The 18731-nt window shown below is 45.0% G+C and overlaps 1 protein-coding gene across 6 annotated transcripts in view; it reads left to right on the top strand.

Annotated features, from left to right (window-relative positions):
- The window catches only part of LOC135217277 (glyoxal reductase-like), a 135964-nt gene extending 117488 nt beyond the window's left edge, over positions 1 to 18476 (top strand). For 5 of the 6 annotated variants that reach the window (XM_064253022.1, XM_064253019.1, XM_064253021.1 and 2 more), the window contains exon 8: positions 18092 to 18476. In XM_064253022.1, the coding sequence (XP_064109092.1) occupies positions 18092 to 18234 (143 nt within the window). In that variant the 3' untranslated portion in view covers positions 18235 to 18476. Of the gene's footprint in view, positions 1 to 18048 lie in introns of all 6 variants that reach the window. The other variant, XM_064253023.1, reaches the window with a different exon arrangement.
- Positions 18477 to 18731: the final 255 nt, after the last annotated feature.

The following is an 18731-nucleotide window of genomic DNA, read 5'->3' as shown; positions in this document are numbered from 1 at the left end:
GAGGATTCAGCCAAGCGCGAGGCGCCAGCCAGTCCAAGGCGCGAGGAGTCAACATTGCGTGAGGCAGACAAGACAAGCGAGACGTCAGCCAGGCGGCGAGATGCCAGCCAGGCTACACGCTCCAGCCAAAGCGTGAAGCGCCAGCCAAGCGCAAGGCAAAGACAAAGCGCGAGGCGCCCCAGACAAGGTGCGAGGCGCCAGACAAGCGCGAGGCGCCAGACAAGCGCGAGGCGCCAGACAAGCGCGAGGCGCCAGCCAAGCGCGAGGAGCTGTTCAGGCGCGAGAAGTCAAGCAGACGCGAGACTTCTTTTAGACGTGAGAGAGAGTCGGTTCACTCTATGAGCCCCTCTCCTAGTAGGAGTTTGTCACCAGTAGAGAGAAAGAAGGCGGGATGAAGATCCTCTCGTTTTCCAGGCCGATTCTCCACAAGGTGTAGAAGGAGATTCGGAAGAAGAGGGTGACGGTAGAGAAGGAGTCTTGAACTATAAAGTTCTGACCTGCCTTCTTTTACGGGAATACGGAGATTCTTTAACTCCTGCCGCTCCTCCTTCGCCTCGATCACTGTTTTCGAGTGCGATTGTGCCTAAGTCTTCGTCGGTCTTGAAGATGAGACCTACGATCTCTATGAAGAGAGCGCTTCAGTCCTTAGACAAATGGATGTTGTCTAAGAAGGATCTGGGCAGGACCACCTTCTGTATGCCTCCAGCCATACTTTCTGGCAAGAGAGGTTTCTGGTACCGAACTGGGGAGAACATGGGCCTTTTCTCTCCCAGCGGCAGCCGAAGCGGACTTTTCAAACCTTGTTGACTCGTTCAAGGAGACACCTTTGAATGGAGCTCGCGTGTCTTGGGCGATTTCGGAGACTGGATCATCTCCTCAAGGGACTCTTCCATATTTTGGAAGTGTTTAATTTCCTAGACTGGTCCCTTGGGGTGATGTCTAAGAAAGCTCATGACTCGGATGGTCTTGACCCCGAAGTCATTCTGAGTATTCTTGCTTGTATTGACAAGGCGGTACAAGACGGATCGGGAGAAATCTCCTCTCTTTTCGGAGCAGTACTCCTTAAGAAGAGGAGTATTTTAGTTCCTTCCTAACCAAGGCGGTTTCTCCCTCACAGAGAGCAGCCCTGGTTTTCGCTCCCATGTCTGACTTCCTGTTTCCTTCTCAGTTAGTGAAGGACATTTCTCGATCACTGACTGAGAAGGCGACTCAGGATCTTCTCCTGCAAACTGCAAGGAAGAAGAGACCACTTGTTTCAGTTGACAAGAAAGGACGACGACTTCTACGGTTCAGCCCTTTCGAGGAGGGCCTCTCTCCAGAGCTACCTCTAAGAGAAGAGGTCTTGAGAGGAGAGGTAAGGCTCCTTCCCGTCCCTTTAGAAAGGGGAGTGAGACAGACAGCCTCCAAACACCAGTGGGGGCCAGGCTTCTCGAATTTGCAGACGCCTGGTCACTCATAAACTCAGACGCCTCTTCCATTGTCCATAATCAGGAAGGGATATCTTATCCCCTTCCAAGACAGTCCTCCACTAACGACCATTCCGCGGGAACTGTCAGCCAGATACAGGGACCCTGTACTGAGGGATACTTCTTCGTCTGATGGTGAATCAAATGTGGGACAAAAGAGCTATAGAACTGGTTCTAGAGCAAAACTCTCGGGGTTTACAATCGGCCTTTTCCTGGTTGCGAAAGCCTCGGGGGTGCTGGAGACCCGTTCTAGATGTCAGCGCTCTGAACAAGTTCGTTCGAAAGGAGAAGTTCTCTATGGAGACTTCGGTCCTCAGTCCTTGCGGCGTTATCGTCAAGGAGATTGGATGGTGTCGCTGGATCTCCAGGACGCCTATTTTCATGTCCCGATTCACCCTTCGTCGAAGAAGTACCTCCGTTTCATGACGGGGGGAAGGATCTTTCAGTCAGGGCCTTGTGTTTCGGCCTGTCCACAGCTCCTCAGGTCTTCTACAAACCTGATGCAGGAATGTGGCGAGGTTTCTTTAACCTCAAAGGCGTCAACATCTCTCTATATTTGGACGATTGGCTCATCAGGGCCAGAACAGAGAGACAGTGTTTGGAGGACCTTTCTTTGACCCTAGACCTGATAAAGGCGTTGGGACTACTCGTGAACCTCGAGAAGTCACAGCTGATTCCCAGACAGAACTTGGTCTATCTGGGGATTCAGATGGATTCTCGGGGGTTTTCGAGTATTTCCTTCGCAAGAGAGAATCGTGAGAGGCTTGGAAAAAGTCTCTCTCTTCTTAGGGGAAGAACGGACTTCGGCGAGGGAATGGTTAAGCCTGCTAGGCACCCTTTCCTCGCTCGAACAGTTTTTTCCTCTAGGAAGACTACATCTTCGCCCTCTTCAGTTTTTCCTAAGGAGATCTTGGAACTGGAAGACGGGACTTCTCTCCGACAGTTTTCTCCTTCCATGGAGATGAAACACACCACCCTGCAATGGTGGTTGTCCCCTCTAAAAGAGACAAGGGAACTTTCTGGAAGTTCCGAACCCAATCAGAGTGTTGTATTCCTGACGCATCGGAGAAGGGTTGGGGAGCAACACTAGGGGACCGAGAGAAGTGTCAGGCACCTGGAAGGCAGCACAGGTGTCCTGGCACATAAATTGCAAAGAACTTCTAGCAGTTCACTTGGCGCTAAAGTTCTTTGAACCCTTTGTGTACGAACAGTGTGGTCCAAGTGAATGTGGACAACACTACAGCCCTGTCCTACATTTCGGAAGCAAGGAGGAACGCACTCAGTGTCGCTTTACGAGATAGCAAGAGATCTGTAATAATTTGGGCCTCACAAAGAAACATCTCCCTCCTGACAAGATTTGTTCAGGGGACGAGAAACGTCAGGGCGGACAGACTGACGCAGGAGAAGCCAGGTCCTCTTCACACAGAATGGACTCTTTCATTCAGTGGTGTCAGAGTCTTTGGGATCTTTGGGGAACACTCCTCACGTAGATCTGTTCGCCACATTCCTTTCCAAAAGGCTGGAAGTCTTTTTTGTTCAGTGGTGGAAGACCCAAGAGCTCTCGTGGTCGACGCCTTCCTGCTGGACTGGTCTCATGTGGACGTGTACGCTTTCCCCCCTTTCAAAATCCCTGGGACAAGTGTTGAGAAAGTTCGTAGCGTCCAACGGGACAAGGATGACCCTGATAGCCCCGTTTTGGCCAGCACAAGATTGGTTTGCAGAGGTGCTGGAGTGGACAGTAGACTTCCCAAGATCCCTTCAAAAAGGAGGGATCTTCTCAGACAGCCACACTTCGAGAGGTTTCATCAAAACCTCCCCGCTCTCGCTCTGACTGCCTTTCGACTATCGAAAGACTTGTCAGAGCGAGGGGGTTTTCTCGCGAAGCTGCAAGCGCTATCGCTAGAGCCCGCCAGAGCTTCCACTAGACGAGTCTATCAGTCGAAGTGGGAGGTATCAGAAGGTGGTGTAAGTCTAAGAAGTTGTCCTCCTCAGTACCTCTATAACCGAATCACGATTTCCTTTTGTTCTTGAGAGAGGTCTCTCATTTGTCTGTATCGACGATCAAAGGATACAGGAGCATGCTGTCGGCATATTTAGAAACAGAGGCCTAGACATTGCGAGAATAAAGATCTGCACGACTTGATTAGATCGTTTGAAACGACAAAATCGAAGGAACTAACTCCACCCAGCTGGAACCTGGACGTAGTTCTCAAGTTCCTTTCGTCTGACAGATTTGAGCCTCCCCACGTAGCTTCGTTCAGGGATATAACAAGAAAATGCTTGTTTCTCCTATCTTTGGCGACAGCCAAAAAGAGTTGGCGAACTTCATGCCCTAGAAGATGAAGTCGGCTTTAACAAAGACTCGGCCTTTTGCTCGTTTAGAACTCTTTTTTCTAGCGAAGAATGAAAATCCATCGAATCCCTGGCCCAAGAGATTCGAGATCAAAGGCTTATCGAGTCTAGTAGGAGAGAAACAGAGAGGTCTCTTTGCCCGGTAAGAGCCTTGAAGTTCTTCTTACAAAGAAAGAAACAAATGGGAGGCTCTAGACAAAGTCTTTGGTGTTCGATTAAGGACCCACAAGAATCATGTCTAAGAACGCATTAGCTTTCTTCATTAGGAGCGTCATTACGGATGCTCACAAGTTCTGTCCTGACGACTCTTTTACACTTTTAAGAGTAAACGCCCATGAAGTTAGAGCAGTGGCGACGTCTCGCTCTTTTCAGAAGAATATGTCATTAAAGAAAATCATTGACACGACATATTGGAGGTGCAATTCAGTTTTTGCATCTCACTATCTTAAAGACGTTCGCTGTGACCTACGAGAAATGTTTTTCTCTGGGACCTTTTGTATCGGCGGATACAATACTGGGTTACGGGAGCAAACACCAATCCTTAAATTTGTACATACCTTCTACTAGATATGTTCTAGATTTCTGCTGACAAAGACGGGCTCGGTGCTGCACTGGCGGCCAGTCACTGTTGTTCAGTAAGGAACTCTTGTGATATCTTTAGGGGAGTATTAAAATTTTTTGAGAATTTTTGGTATAAATGAGTTTTTCGTTTCGAGTTATGGGTTGTTGTTATGAGTTCGGGGATAACTCAGAGCAATTCTATATACTAACATGGTGGTTAGGATCAGGTGGTCGGGATTGGTTATGCTCCTTCACAAGGTGTGTAGTCATAGAAGTGTCCAGTACCCATTGATAAAGTCCTTTTAGGCTCTGCCGAGTAAGCGGTTCTTATACCCATCGACAGACCCACAAGAACTCTAGCCATAGATCTAATATCTCGCTAAAGTCTTGAGGTGATGCAGACTACCGGGCTACAGCCACGAAGTCTACCACCTATCAGGTAGGAACCAAGGTTTTTTCTTTTATACCTACAACATATGTTGTTTACCTGTCTATTCCATATTAGCTGTCTCTGACCCTCCACCAAAGGGTGCAATCAGCTATGTATATATCTGACAGGTAAGTTCATTGTATGAAAATGATATTGTTAAATAACAATAAAGTTTCATACATACTTACCTGGCAGATATATACGATTAATGGCCCACCCAGCCTCCCGAAGGAGGACAGGTGGAAGAGAGAAAATATGATAGAAAACGGGAATGGTTCCTAGTCCTGCGCCCAGGGCAGGCAGGTAGATCACCTGACCTACCGGTAGCGAGTAGGTGGCCGGCGAAACATTGAATTTCTGTCGGGGGGACTACTGGAAGTTCTTAGCTATGTATATACTGCCAGGTAAGTATGTATGAAAACTTTATTATTGTATTATAACAATATCATGTTTTTGATTCTCCCTCTATATCGGGACTTTCACAGGCTTTGCATTCAGAATCGGCCTCTGAAATCGCCGACCTGAAGGCTACTATCCACAAGATGAGGTCCAAAATGGCGGCCCTAAAAGGTAAGGATAGTGACAGTGACATGTACAGTGAAGTGAGTGCTCCCAGTGTTGTGGAGGGGGCGTTTGATCGTCTCTGCGATGCTCCCAGGCCTAGACCGCTTCCAAGCTCCCATGCCCAGAGGAGAAGGAAAGTCGAAAGCCTTCAGGAGGTCGTGAAGAATCCCCAACGGTCAGACGTCCCTTCAGCAGGTTCTGTTTCGCATCAGACTGCTCAGGACCGCGTTAGAAAAAGCGTCCTGCGAGAGTGCTTCTCTTCTTCTCCCTCTCCTTCACCTAAATGAGGTTGGAAGGATTCGGATCTTTCCAGGCCCCTGAAAAGGCATTGGAAAGAACCTTCTTTGAACTCGAGCCCAGAGCGCTTTTCTGATGAAGCTCCCTCCTCGATCAAGAAGGCGAAGTTTGTGCCTACGTCTCCCTATATGGATGTATCGGATCGTTCTCCTTCGAGGTCTCCCTCTCCTCCCATTGAGGAGGACACCGGGGAAGCTTCTAAGAGGATCCTACTTGCTGTTCAGGAACAACTAGCCTCCTTGGTAGGAGTTCTGTCTAGAGATCCGACGCGCAAGAAGGACGTTGCGCTTCCTATCAAGAAGTCTCATCCTCTTTCACCTGCCAGGCGCGAGGCGCCTTCCAGACATGAAGCTTCCTCTTCCAAGCATGAAGAAGAGGACTTGCATTTCAGAACAAGTGCAAGAGAAACTCATGACAGACGCGAGGCTCTGGCCAGGACGCCAGCCGTACGCGAGACGTCTTCTAGGCGCGAAACGTCTTCCAGATACGTGCAGCCTATCAGGCACGAGATGCCAGCCAGGACGTCAACAGGGCGCGAAGCGTCATCCAAACGCGAAGCTTCAGACAGGCGCTTGGCGCCAGCCAGGACGCCAGCCGAGCGCGAGACGTCCCCACCGACGTGAGGAGTCAGCCAGGCGCGAGGCGACCAGCCAGGACGCCAAGCCGAGCGCAGGCGTCCTCCAGACGGGAGGAGTCAGCCAGGCGCGAGGCGCAGCCCAGCCAGGACGCCATCCGAGCGCGAGGCGTCTTCCAGGCGCGAGGCGTCATCCATATACGAGGAGCCAGCTAGGCAAGAGGCGCCAACCAAACGCGAGGCGTCTTACAAGCGTCATCCGTCTATCAGACTTGATGCACCAACCAGACGTGAGACGTCTACTGTTGTCAAGAGGGACTCTGTACACTCTCTTAGTCCCTCTCCTATAAGGAGTTTGTCTCCCTCGGATAGAAGACTTCCTGTTTTTGCTGGGGATTCTCCTTTGGACCCCGAGATGGACGAGAATTCTGAAGACGAGGCTCGCGGTAGGGAAGGACTTTCCAGCTACAAAGTCTTAACAGCCCTTCTTCTTGAGGAATATGGGGACGCGTTAACTCCCGCCGCTCCTCCCTCTCCGCGCTCTCTGTTTTCAAGCGCAAAGGTGCCTAAATCCTCGTCTTTCCTTAAAATGAGACCTACTATCTCTATGAATAGGGCTCTTCAGTCTCTTAATACTTGGATGGATACTAAGAAGGAACTAGTCAGGACGGTCTTCTGCATGCCCCCAGCGAGACTTGCTGGCAGAAGGGGCATTTGGTACCAAACGGGAGAGAATATGGGTCTTTCTCATCCTCTGCCGAACGCAGACTTTTCTACCTTAGTGGATGCGTCTAGAAGACACGGACTTAACTCGGCCCGTGTGACTTGGGGCATTTCGGAATTGGATCATCTCCTCAAGGGACTCTTCCACGTTTTGGAAGTCTTTAATTTCTTAGATTGGTCCCTTGGGGTGATGTCCAAGAAGGCTCATGACGCTGAGGGTCTCTACCCGGAAGTACTCCTTTGTATACTGTCGTGCATCGACAAGATGGATCCTTAGAAGTCTCCTCTTTATTTGGAGCGGGACTGATCAAGAAGAGGACAGTTTTCAGTGCTTTCTTGACCAAAGCGGTCTCACACTCTCAGAGAGCAGCTCTGTTGTACTCTCCTTTATCTGACTTTTTGTTTCCTTCTCAGTTGGTGAAGGACATTTCCCGATCACTAACTGAGAAGGCGACTCAAGACCTGCTTCTTCAGTCATCTAGGAAGAAGAGACCTGCAGCAGTAGTTGAGAAGAAAGGGCCGAGTACGTCTCTTCAGCCCTTTCGAGGAGGCCCTCCCTCCAGAGCGCCCTCTAAAAGGAAGGCTCCTGAGAGGAGAGGTAGATCTGCCTTCCGTCCCTTTAAGAAGGGAAAGTGATGCTTCTCTCCTCCAAACACCAGTAGGTGCCAGGCTCCTGGGATTTGTGGAGTCCTGGGCACGTATCAACACGGACGCCTCATCAATGTCTGTGATAAGGAAGGGATACCTTATCCCTTTCCTGGACAGTCCTCCCCTGACTTCAACTCCGTGGGAACTGTCAGCCAGATACAAGGATCCTGTGCTGAGGGATACTCTTCGACTGATGGTGGATCAGATGTGGGACAAGAGAGTGATAGAACTAGTACTGGATCAAAACTCCCCGGGGTTTTACAATCGCCTTTTTCTGGTTGCGAAGGCCTCGGGGGGCTGGAGGCCAGTACTAGACGTCAGCGCTCTGAACAAATTTGTTCAGAAGGAGAAGTTCTCTATGGAGACTTCGGCCTCAGTCCTTGCGGCTATGCGCCAAGGAGATTGGATGGTGTCTCTGCATCTCCAGGACGCCTATTTTCATGTCCCGATTCACCCTTCATCGAAGAAGTACCTCCGTTTCATGAAGAATGTGGCGAGGTTTCTTCACCTCAAAGGTGTAAATATCTCTGTATCTGGACGACTGGCTCATCAGGGCCAGATCAGAGAGACAGTGTTTGGAGGACCTTACGTTGACCCTAAACCTGATCAGATCGTTGGGATTACTCGTAAACCTCGAGAAGTCGCAGCTGACCCCCAGACAGAACTTAGTCTATCTGGGGATTCAGATGGATTCTCGGGGTTTTCGAGTATTTCCTTCGCAAGAGAGACTCGCAAAAGGCTTGGAGAAATCTCTCTCCTTCTTAGGGAAGGAACAGAACGTCGGCGAGGAATGGTTGAGCCTTCTAGGGACCCTTTCCTCGCCTCGACACGTTCTTCCCGCTAGAAGACTTCATTACGTCCACTTCACTTCTTCCTCAAGAGGTCTTGGAGTTGGAAGACCGGACATCTTTCAGACGCCTTTCCCATTCCAGTGGAGATGAGATGAGACCTCACTTAGAATGGTGGTTGCCCCCTTTGAAGGAGAACAAGGGAATCTCCCTGAAGATTCAGAACCCAAGCCTAGTGTTGTACTCTGACGTGTCGGAGAAAGGTTGGGGAGCAACATTAGGCTCGAAGGAGGTGTCAGGCACCTGGGAAGCAGTGCAGGTGTCCTGGTACATAAACTGCAAAGAACTCTTTGCCGTACACCTGGCTCTGAAGAGTCAATAGAACCTTTTGTGGTCGAACAAAGTAGTTCAAGAGTAAATGTGGGACAACACCACAGCACTTGCCTACATTCGGAAACAAGGAGGGACTCACTCCTTGTGCCTCTACGAACTTGCAAGAGACCTTCTGCTTTGGACGTCCCAGAGGAACATCTCCCTGCTTACGAGATTCATTCAGGGAGAAAGGAACGTAAGGGCGGACAGACTCAGCAGAAGGAACCAGGTCCTTCACACAGAGTGGACCCTCCACTCAGAAGTGTGTCAAGGTCTCTGGTCTCTTTGGGGGACCCCTCATGTGGATCTCTTCGCCACGTTCCTCTCCAAAAGGCTGAAGTCTTTTGCTCGGTGGTAGAATAGAGACCCCAGAAGCTCTGATAGTCGACGCCTTCCTACTAGACTGGTCTCACGTAGACGTCTATGCTTTTCCTCCTTTCAAGATCCTGGGACTAGTTCTGAAAAAATTTGTGGCTTCAAAGGGGACAAGGATGACCCTGATAGCCCCCTTTTGGCCGGCACAAGATTGGTTCACGGAGGTGGTGGAGTGGATGGTAGATTTTCCCAGATCCCTCCCAAGAAGGATGGATCTTCTCAAACAACCACACTTCCAGGGGTATCATCAAAACCTCCCCGCTCTCGCTCTGACTGCCTTTCGACTATCGAAAGACTCGTCAGAGCGAGAGGGTTTTCTCGTAAGTTTGCAAGCACGATCGCGAGAGCCCGCAGAGCCTCCACTAGACGAGTATATCAGTCCAAGTGGGAGGTTTTTAGAAGGTGGTGCAAATCTAAGAAGTTGTCCTCCTCCACTACCTCTGTAACGGAGATTGCTGATTTCCTGCTATTCCTAAGGGAAGAATCTCATCTATCTGTATCCACAATAAAGGGATACAGAAGCATGCTTCGCAGTCTTCAGGAATAGAGGATTAGATCTGGCAGATAATAAGGATCTCCACGATCTCATAAGATCCTTTGAGACTACGAAGTCTAAGGAACTGGTTCCTCCTAGCTGGAACCTAGATGTAGTGCTCAAATTCCTGTCATCCGAAAGATTCGAACCTCCTCATCTGGCATCTTTTCGAGACATAACTAGAAAATGCTTATTCCTATTATCTTTAGCTACAGCAAAAAAGATTTAGTGAACTGCATGCTCTGGAGGATAGAGTAGGATTCAAGGGGGACTCAGCCATTTGCTCATTTAAAGCTTTGTTTTTAGCTAAAAACGAGAATCCCGCGAATCCCTGGCCTAAGACCGAGGTTAAAGGCTTATCGAGTCTCGTAGGTAGAGAAGCAGAGAGATCTCTCTGTCCTGTAAGAGCTCTAAAGTTCTACCTTCAGAGAAAACACCAGATGGGGGGCTCTAGACAAGGTCTTTGGTGCGCGGTAAAAGACCCCACAAGACTGATGTCCAAGAATGCTCTAGCATTCTTTGTGAGAAACGTCATTACAGAGGCGCATAAGATCTGTCCTGACGAAGAGTTTCGACTGTTGAGAGTGAAAGCTCATGAAGTGAGAGCAGTAGCGACGTCTCTCTCGTTTCAAAAGAATATGTCACTAAAAAACATCTTGGATACGACATTTTGGAGATGCAACTCAGTATTTGCATCTCATTACTTGAGAGATGTTCGTGTGACCTACGAGAAATGTTTTTCTCTAGGTCCTTTCGTGTCTGCGGATACGATCCTGGGTATAGGAGCCAACACCAATCCTTAAGTGTATACATACCTTCTTTTTAGATATGTTATAGACTTTCTTCTAACAAAAAGGGCTAGGTGTCGCACTGGCGGCCAGTCACTGTTGTTCAGTAAGGAACTCTTGTGATATCTTATTAGATGAGTATTATTTTTTTTTTTTTTTGAAAATTTATGTATGTGTGCGTATTGTGTTTTTGAGTTATGGTTGTTGTGAAGAGTTTGGGGGATAACTCGGAACAATCTTTATTACTAACATGTGGTTAGGATCAGGTGGTCGGGATTGGTTGTATGCTCCTTCATAAGGTGTATTGTCATATAAGTGGATCAGCACCCATTGACAAAGTCCTTTCAGGCTCTGCCGAGTAAGCAGATAAGACCCCATCGGCAGACCCACAAGAACTCTTGGCCATAGATCATATATCTCGCTAAAGTTTCTTGAGGTGATGCAGACTACTGGGCAGCACCCACGAAGTCTACCACCTATCAGGTAGGAACCAAGGTTTATTTATACCTACAACATATGTTGTTTACCTGTCTATTCCAGAAGTAGCTGTCTCTTATCTCCACCAAAGGGGTGCCAATCAGCTAAGTATATATCTGACAGGTAGTTGATTGTATGAAAATTGATATTGTTATGATACAATAAAGTTTATACATACTTACCTGGCAGATATATACGATTATGGCCCACCCAGCCTCCCCGCAGGAGACAGGTGGAAGAGAGAAAATATGATAGAAAACGGGAATGGTTCCTAGTCCTGCTGCCCAGGGCAGGCCGGTAGATCACCTGACCTACCTGTAGCGAGTGGCGCAAAATTTGAATTTCTGTCGGGGACGAAGGAGTCTTAGCTAAGTATATATCTGCCAGGTAAGTATGTATGAAACTTTACTGTATCATAACAATATCATTTTTCTACTCGGTTGTGCCGGACCCATGTGCAGCTGCAGAGGACGCGCTTCAACACCTGTGGGACAATCTCTTCGTGTATGCCTTTCCCCCGTTCTGTCTTATTCGCAAGGTGCTCATCCCGAATCTTCGGATGATCCTGGTAGCCCCCAAATGGCCTCAAGCCGTTTGATACCCGGACCTGCTGGCTCTGCTCGCCGAAGCACTGAGAGAGATCCCCCCTTGCACAACATCCTGTGCCAGCCACACGTAGAACGGTACCACCGGTCGGTCGAGTCCCTGTGTCTTCACGGCTGGCTGTTACCCACCATCTCTTGTGAGCGAGAGGCTTTTCTCGCAGCACAGCAGCAGAGATGGCTGGGTACCTCAGTCAGTCCTCTGCAGCTGTATACCAGGGAAAGTGGTCCGTCTTCTGTGGTTGGTGTCGTGGACGGGGGGGTCTCTCCTCTCAGAGCCATTATTCAGCAGGTAGCGGATTTCCTCGTGTTCCTTCGCCGAGAGAAGCTCCTCTCCGTCTCCGCAGTTAAAGGATACAGAGCTGCCCTAGCCCTAGTCCTTAAACTACTAGGAGTTGATATCTCCTCCTCTTTCGAGATCTCCCTCCTGATGAAGAGCTTCGAGAGGTCTTGCCCACCCAGGGAACTCGGGCATCGGCGAAGAGAGTAGGGGAACTTCATGGTCTTTCCTTTGACGTCAAGCATTCCAGGGGATGGGGATCCGTGACGCTCTATTTCGTCCCGAACTTCGTAGCAAAGACTCAGAATCCTTCGGTCCCTGACGACTGGTTCGAGTCTTTCACGATCCCCTCCCTGAAGGACTTCACCGATAATGATGTGGATGAGATGCTGCTTTGTCCTGTGAGGGAGCTACGGCGCTATCTGAAGAGAACTCAGCACCTCAGGCCTGAGTGTTGATGCCTCTTCGTTAGCACCGGGGTTACCAAGAAAGAAGTGTCCAATAATACTCTTTCTCTGGCTGCGTGAGGTGATCAGGAGGGCGTACGACACGGATGGTAGTGACGACACTCGTACCCTTTGTCCGAGAGCCCACAAAGTCAGAGGTATTGGTCCAACCCTTGCGTTCCGCAAGAACTTCTCCCTGGCGCAGGTTCTGAAGGCCGGGTTTTTGGCCAACCAGACCACCTTCACTTCATTCTACCTTCGGGATATTACCCACAGGTCCTTGGACACTTTTTCCTTGGGACCTGTGGTGGCTGCTCAACAAGTTGTGTAGTCTACCCAGCACCCGAGCGGACAGAACAGCATCGCATCCTTGTGTGACTGCATGAATGGACGAGTGAAAGAGAGTGTGACTGGCTTCTCTTCCTCCTTCGTTCTTCTCCTCTACCTGTGGGCAGAGGGCCGCGGTCGTCACTACGCTGAACAGGAGGCCGATGCAGGTAAGCTACACAACTGAGCTCCATCCTATCACTTTCAGTATGGATAGGAGTGTTTATCCGCCACCCCCCAACAAGGGGGGAAGTGGAAGCCAACAAGATACAAACCCATGACTTCATTTTGGCTCTTGAAGTAGGAACTAGTTCTTGCCTTTTGCTATTTATAAGAGGTACGCTTGCCTCCCTCTTATAAATTTTGGTCCAGAAGTCTGACCACATGATCCAGCGGTGCACACCCCCGCTAAAAAAAAAAAAGGAAAAAAAAAAAAAAAAAAAAAAAAAAAAAAAAAAAAAAAAAAAAAAAAAAAAAAAAAAAAAAAAACAGCTGGGCAGAGGCTAGGATCCCTCCCTCTGCTCTTACGACCAGGGAGGGAACCAAAGGTAGGACGAACACCAGTCTGTTCATAAGACTCAGATTCCACCCACCAAGAAGTGAGTCGTCCTATTGTTAGAGGGCAGAGGGTTTGTAAAGGTATCCGAACAAATAACAATTTGTCGGAAATTGTATTTTTCCTAACTACAGGCAGTCCCCGGGTTACGACGGGGGTTCCGTTCTTAAGACGCGTCGTAACCCGAAAATCGTCGTAAGCCGGAACAACGTTGTTGAAAACAGTCCACAGGGAAAATTTCACTAATTTGCAATTTTCTTAGGGCCGTATCTCTAAATTATCACCAATTTACTTTTTTCATGTGCAACACTGTGTATTCACAAATTACTGTATATTTTCATTAAAATACAAGAGAGAGAGAGAGAGAGAGAGAGAGAGAGAGAGAGAGAGAGAGAGAGAGATTACATAAAACCATTAAATTCGTTGACCATTGTATGGCATTGTTACTTTCCCAGCTCCGAGTGTCACTGGAGTTATGAGGTAGGGAAATTGATACAGAAAAAGATGAAGGGAAGAATTTTCTTTTGAAATTAGTTATCGTATTATTACTACTTCTATTATTATTATTATTATTATATTATTATTTGAAAATATAATAAACAGTGCATCTACCATAAAAATTCTCTCAATCTCAGTAAGAAAGAGGAATTATCCTTACAAGTGAAATGGAAAGGACATTTTCATCTCTTTAAAATACGACTATTATGAATTTTGTAATTACAGTTTTATTATTATTATTATAATTATTATTATTATTAAATAACTGAAATTATCAATAAACATTTTACATACTAGTACCATAAAAATTCTTTCATCTTGGTAGAGAGAGAGAGAGAGAGAGAGAGAGAGAGAGAGAGTTTATCTCTCTCTGTTCTCTCAAAAAATACTTATAACGCTTCCAGCGAAAGAGAGGGAGGGAGTTACCACTATGACACATTATTATCTTGTGTGGCAAAAGAGAGAGAGAGAGAGAGAGAGAGAGTTAACCTTAATTAAAAGTGACATGGATAGATTAGTATTGTATTTCTTTAAAATACTATCACATATGAATTTTGTAATTACAATTATTATTATTATTATATTATTATTATTTGAAAGTATTAAAAAAAAAACAAATAGTACAAGTACATAAAAAATCTTGAGTGTCAGTAAATGAGAGAGAGAGAGAGAGAGAGAGAGAGAGAGAGAGAGAGAGAGAGAGAGAGAGAGAGAGAGGGGGGGGGGGAATTTCATGAGCACTTGATGGCAACACAGCAGCTCTTCCCCCTCCTGGTTAGTCGCAGAACTTGATATCTGTCAGTTTTAGTACCTGGTGGAGTTAGAGAAAGGTTACAGAAAGAGACTGGGATTTCCTTCATTCTTCCATAATTTTTTAAATATATAAGCTAAAATCTTACTAATTCACTATGGTATTTTCTTTAATGAATTGATATTATTTGCTGTATAAAATTAATTATTATATTTGAAAATAGTAAAATCATTTATTTATCATACAAAAAAACATACATCTTTGTAGTAGAGAGAGAGAGAGAGAGAGAGAGAGAGAATTATTTTTATTATGTGATATCATTTCAACTTATTAAACTTACTAATACAGTATTAATCAAAATTAATATTTGAAAATTAGTAAATCATTTTTGTATTATAAAAATGTATTTAGTCATGAAAATAAACATCAAAATACACTAATTAGTGATTATTTTCGTCGGAAAATACAAAGAGAGAGATGATGGAGAGAGAGAGAGCGGGGAGAGAGAGAGATGAGAGGAGAGAGAGAGAGAGAAACTATGGTTTTTATATCCAAGTCTAAGTAGAGTATAAATGGATTCTTTAAGTGAAATAATGTTTCAATGATATTTTGCTGTTTTGTATTAAAGGATATGTATACTGTTTGAGAGCGTTCCTTATCCTTGACTATGGTTACCATACAGTTTAATAGCGTAAATTAATTTATGCGCCCTCCGCTCAGAAACTAGTTCTGCGTATGAGGTATCGTTAAAAAGCATAAAAAACCGTCGTAACCTTGGAATTTGCGTTGTAATCTAACCAGAAATTTAGTTGTTAATTATGTATACTGGAACAAGCAATGATTTTTTCATTATTTGTGCTTTTGGAGGTGTTATAAACTGTGCATCCCAAGCTAGTGTATTCATTCGCTCGGAAACTAGTTCCGCATATGAGGCGTCACTAAAAAAAATTTAAAAAATATGACACAAAAAGTGTCAAAAATCATCATAACCTCAAAATTTTTGTTGTAATCTAACCAAAAACTTATTTTGATTAATATACTGTGCTAAACTATAAAGGATTCTTATCATAGTATGCGTTTTTTAAAAGCGTCGTTAACTCGGAGCGTCGGAAGCGTCAGCGTCGTAACCTTGGAACGTTGTAAGCCGGAGCCGTCGTAACCCGGGGACCGCCTGTATACAAACCTGAGGTTCTTTACACATAGTCCCACCTCATGCCACCCCACTCTGCGTTTCCTGGGCCTAAAGGAAAGTGACTCCTCTCCTCGCAGTCAAGCTGACCGCCAACTGCCGGACAAGTAGTTAACTACCGAACCCCCTTGTTCAAAGCTTACGACCGGTTCAGCTGCCGCTAAGTACCTTCCTATTGTTAAAGGACCTCAGGTTTGTATAGTTAAGAAAAATACAATTTCCGACAAATTGTTATTTTAGAACCACAAAAAATAGCACATACATAGGTTCTTGTTTTTTCTATCCTTCATTGTTGAACCTTAATGGGTATGGTGAATAAAAGAAGTTAGGTAAAAACTAGAGTGACTTACCATGGACCATTTTTTCATCTGAATCATAGAGTTTTTTACCAGGAAATAAAATTTTTTTTAATCAATTTGTATTTTCTTAGCTAACAAACCTGAGGTACAATAGGATATTTTCAAGTGCTAGCTGGTAACCGGTTAAAAACAATCAAAGATTGCAAGCAAGGAATCTGTGAGATCTGGCAACTCCTGCACGTACAAGGTGATAGCCGGTCAGAGACCACACACCGCCTCGTGACATATTTAGCCTTTCCCCTGTTAAAACCTCAGGCTTGTTAGCTATAAAAAATAAAAATTGATTAAAAAATTTGTTCATACGCAGAAAATTCTGAATGTTCAAGTAACAGCCCATATACTCACCCCTTGCTGTAGAGAGGAGTATTTTTTGCTACTGAATAGAGGGTTTGGTATTTCAAAGATCAAAAACACACCAACTTTCAGTATGGCTACCTTACTCACTTGTATCAAACCAGTCCAGGACATTGTGTCTATTCCTCAACCCGCCCGTAGGGAGAAGAGAGGAAAATAGAGGAAACCACCCAACTCACTCATTCTCTCTTCCACACAATCATCATAGGTAAGATACAAAATACCCTATTAGGGGTATTGGATGGATTACAAATCTGTACAGATTGGTCCATATTCACACCCATGAAGTATGTGATCCATTATCTGGATGGGATGGCCACTCAGCAGAGGGGGCAAGACCCCTATTAAGAAGATTGTCTCCAGTCCTTCCAACTCTAGCTCTTGCTCGATTAAGAGTAACCCAATCCTTTCTACAAAGGTTTGTTCCATGGGGAAGACTCACATGGACTCTGGATGGCCTCACCCAGTGGGCAGTGGTCAGTTTCTCTCCAGCGTTTTAGGTGGTAAGTTGTTGACTCCATAGGGTTGACGCTGGTGGTGTCAGAGGGGGAAGCATCTCAAGTAAAAGGGACAGTTTCCAAAATCACTGACCTTGTTGCATTTAAAAGGAATCTCAAGATATCGACCATCCTCTGAGAATTGACACGGAAATGTCAGTCTACCCTCACTAAGTTGCACCTAGTATATGATGTGTACCTTGGATTAAGTGTTGCTTCATGGGACTGTCAGCAATTTCAGAACGTGTGTTATCTCCAATGAACTAAGTACATTCTTCTGCCTCCCCCTTCATTTTAATCTCTTAATTCATCCATGGTATTCTTGGGTTATGAGCAGCAATGTCTTTCTAAATGGTTAGTTCCTTACTTGATCATATGTTGAAGTACTCATGATAAAAACCATGGCTTCACTTTTGAGTTGTTTTTTAAAATTGATTCCTGTCCTTTTCAGTCCTAAGTGATTAAACACGCATTGGCATCTCATGGCTGTAAATTATTTTCTCCTATCCTTCCAGCTATATAACAATTCAGGTATTCAGGGAAATTATGATTTTTGTTTATCAAACAATAGTGTCTTTTTAAACTACAACATTTTCATATAAATCCATCTTTTATACAGAAGTGCTTTCTCCCAAACCCCTTGTTCTGGCTGTTTAAGAAGAGCATGAGCAGGCCCAGAAACTATCTACCACTGGGTCAGATAGTGTCGCTCAGTGATTGATATTCTAGCTATTCTTCCACCTTTAAGTTATTCTATTGATATTCTATCTATTCTTCTATCTTGAAGTTATTCAGAAGCTGTTTCTTAGGAATCTGACAGTGAATTAGAATTAATTATGATTTATGAGTTTGCATAAAAAGTTTTTCTTTCTCATAAAACCTGCAGTTATAAATTTATCTAAATATATTCCCAGCCAAATTGTTTGTCTTTTACGTAGTGAGAAATCTAAGTACCGACTTCATGGAGTAGCATCCTAGCCAAAATGAACTTAACACTGCAACAAGGCAGATGATTGTAGTGTTAATACATAGCAACAAGGCCAGGTGATTGTAGTGTTTGCAATTATTTTAAATCTTACCAAGATATTGATATTTTAAAACAGTTGCTTTTCCCCTGCAATCTGACTGGCACTATAAAACTATACTATTGTTGTTGTCTTCAAAATCCCTTGTGGATGTCATTAATTATTAAGATTTTAAAAAATGCATTTCTAAATATATTTTTTCACTTTTCAACAGGTGTGTTGCCTAAGTCAACAAATATTTTTTCACTTTTCAACAGGTGTGTTGCCTAAGTCAACAAATATGGATCATATTTTTGAGAACTATGACTTGAACTTTGATCTCAGTGAAGAAGACTACAAGTTAATTGGCTCTTCAAATATAACCAAGAAATATGCTTGGGATTCTTCAATAGTAATTTGAAATGTATACACAGTGCACTACATTCATATCATCCCATTTTTGTCATTATTCAGTATGTACTTTTAAAATCACTTCTATATACAGTATTACACTCATTCTCAGGTACAACTGCAGATTTTTTATTTGTAGGGTCTTTCCATCATATGTTTCATATTTCATGTTGGTGATCACTACCATTTAGTTACATGTTAAATTGCAATACATTACCCTTAATTGTACATTGAATAAAAAGAAATTTTTCATGAGAATTGTATACTTTATATTTAAGAGTTAAAACTACCTAGGAATGGTCTCATGATAAAACAGGTTATGATGTAAGAAAAAAAAAAAAAACTATTTATGTAGCTGCTGTATGTCCTCAGAGGCTTGAGAAGAAGCATTGGTTGGCAGCAATATTTTGATCTGCAATGTAACCTCCATAATACTTTCTTCCCTTCTCTGTTTGGACCCTTTTCGAAGAGTGTTGTCAGAAAACTCATTGAATGAGCCCGACAACA

Source organism: Macrobrachium nipponense, chromosome 7 (genome assembly GCF_015104395.2).
Source record: "Macrobrachium nipponense isolate FS-2020 chromosome 7, ASM1510439v2, whole genome shotgun sequence".
Classification (NCBI taxonomy): Eukaryota; Metazoa; Arthropoda; class Malacostraca; order Decapoda; family Palaemonidae; genus Macrobrachium; species Macrobrachium nipponense.
The sequence above is the reverse complement of the archived record's forward strand: the minus strand, read 5'-3'. Positions and strand labels throughout refer to the sequence as shown.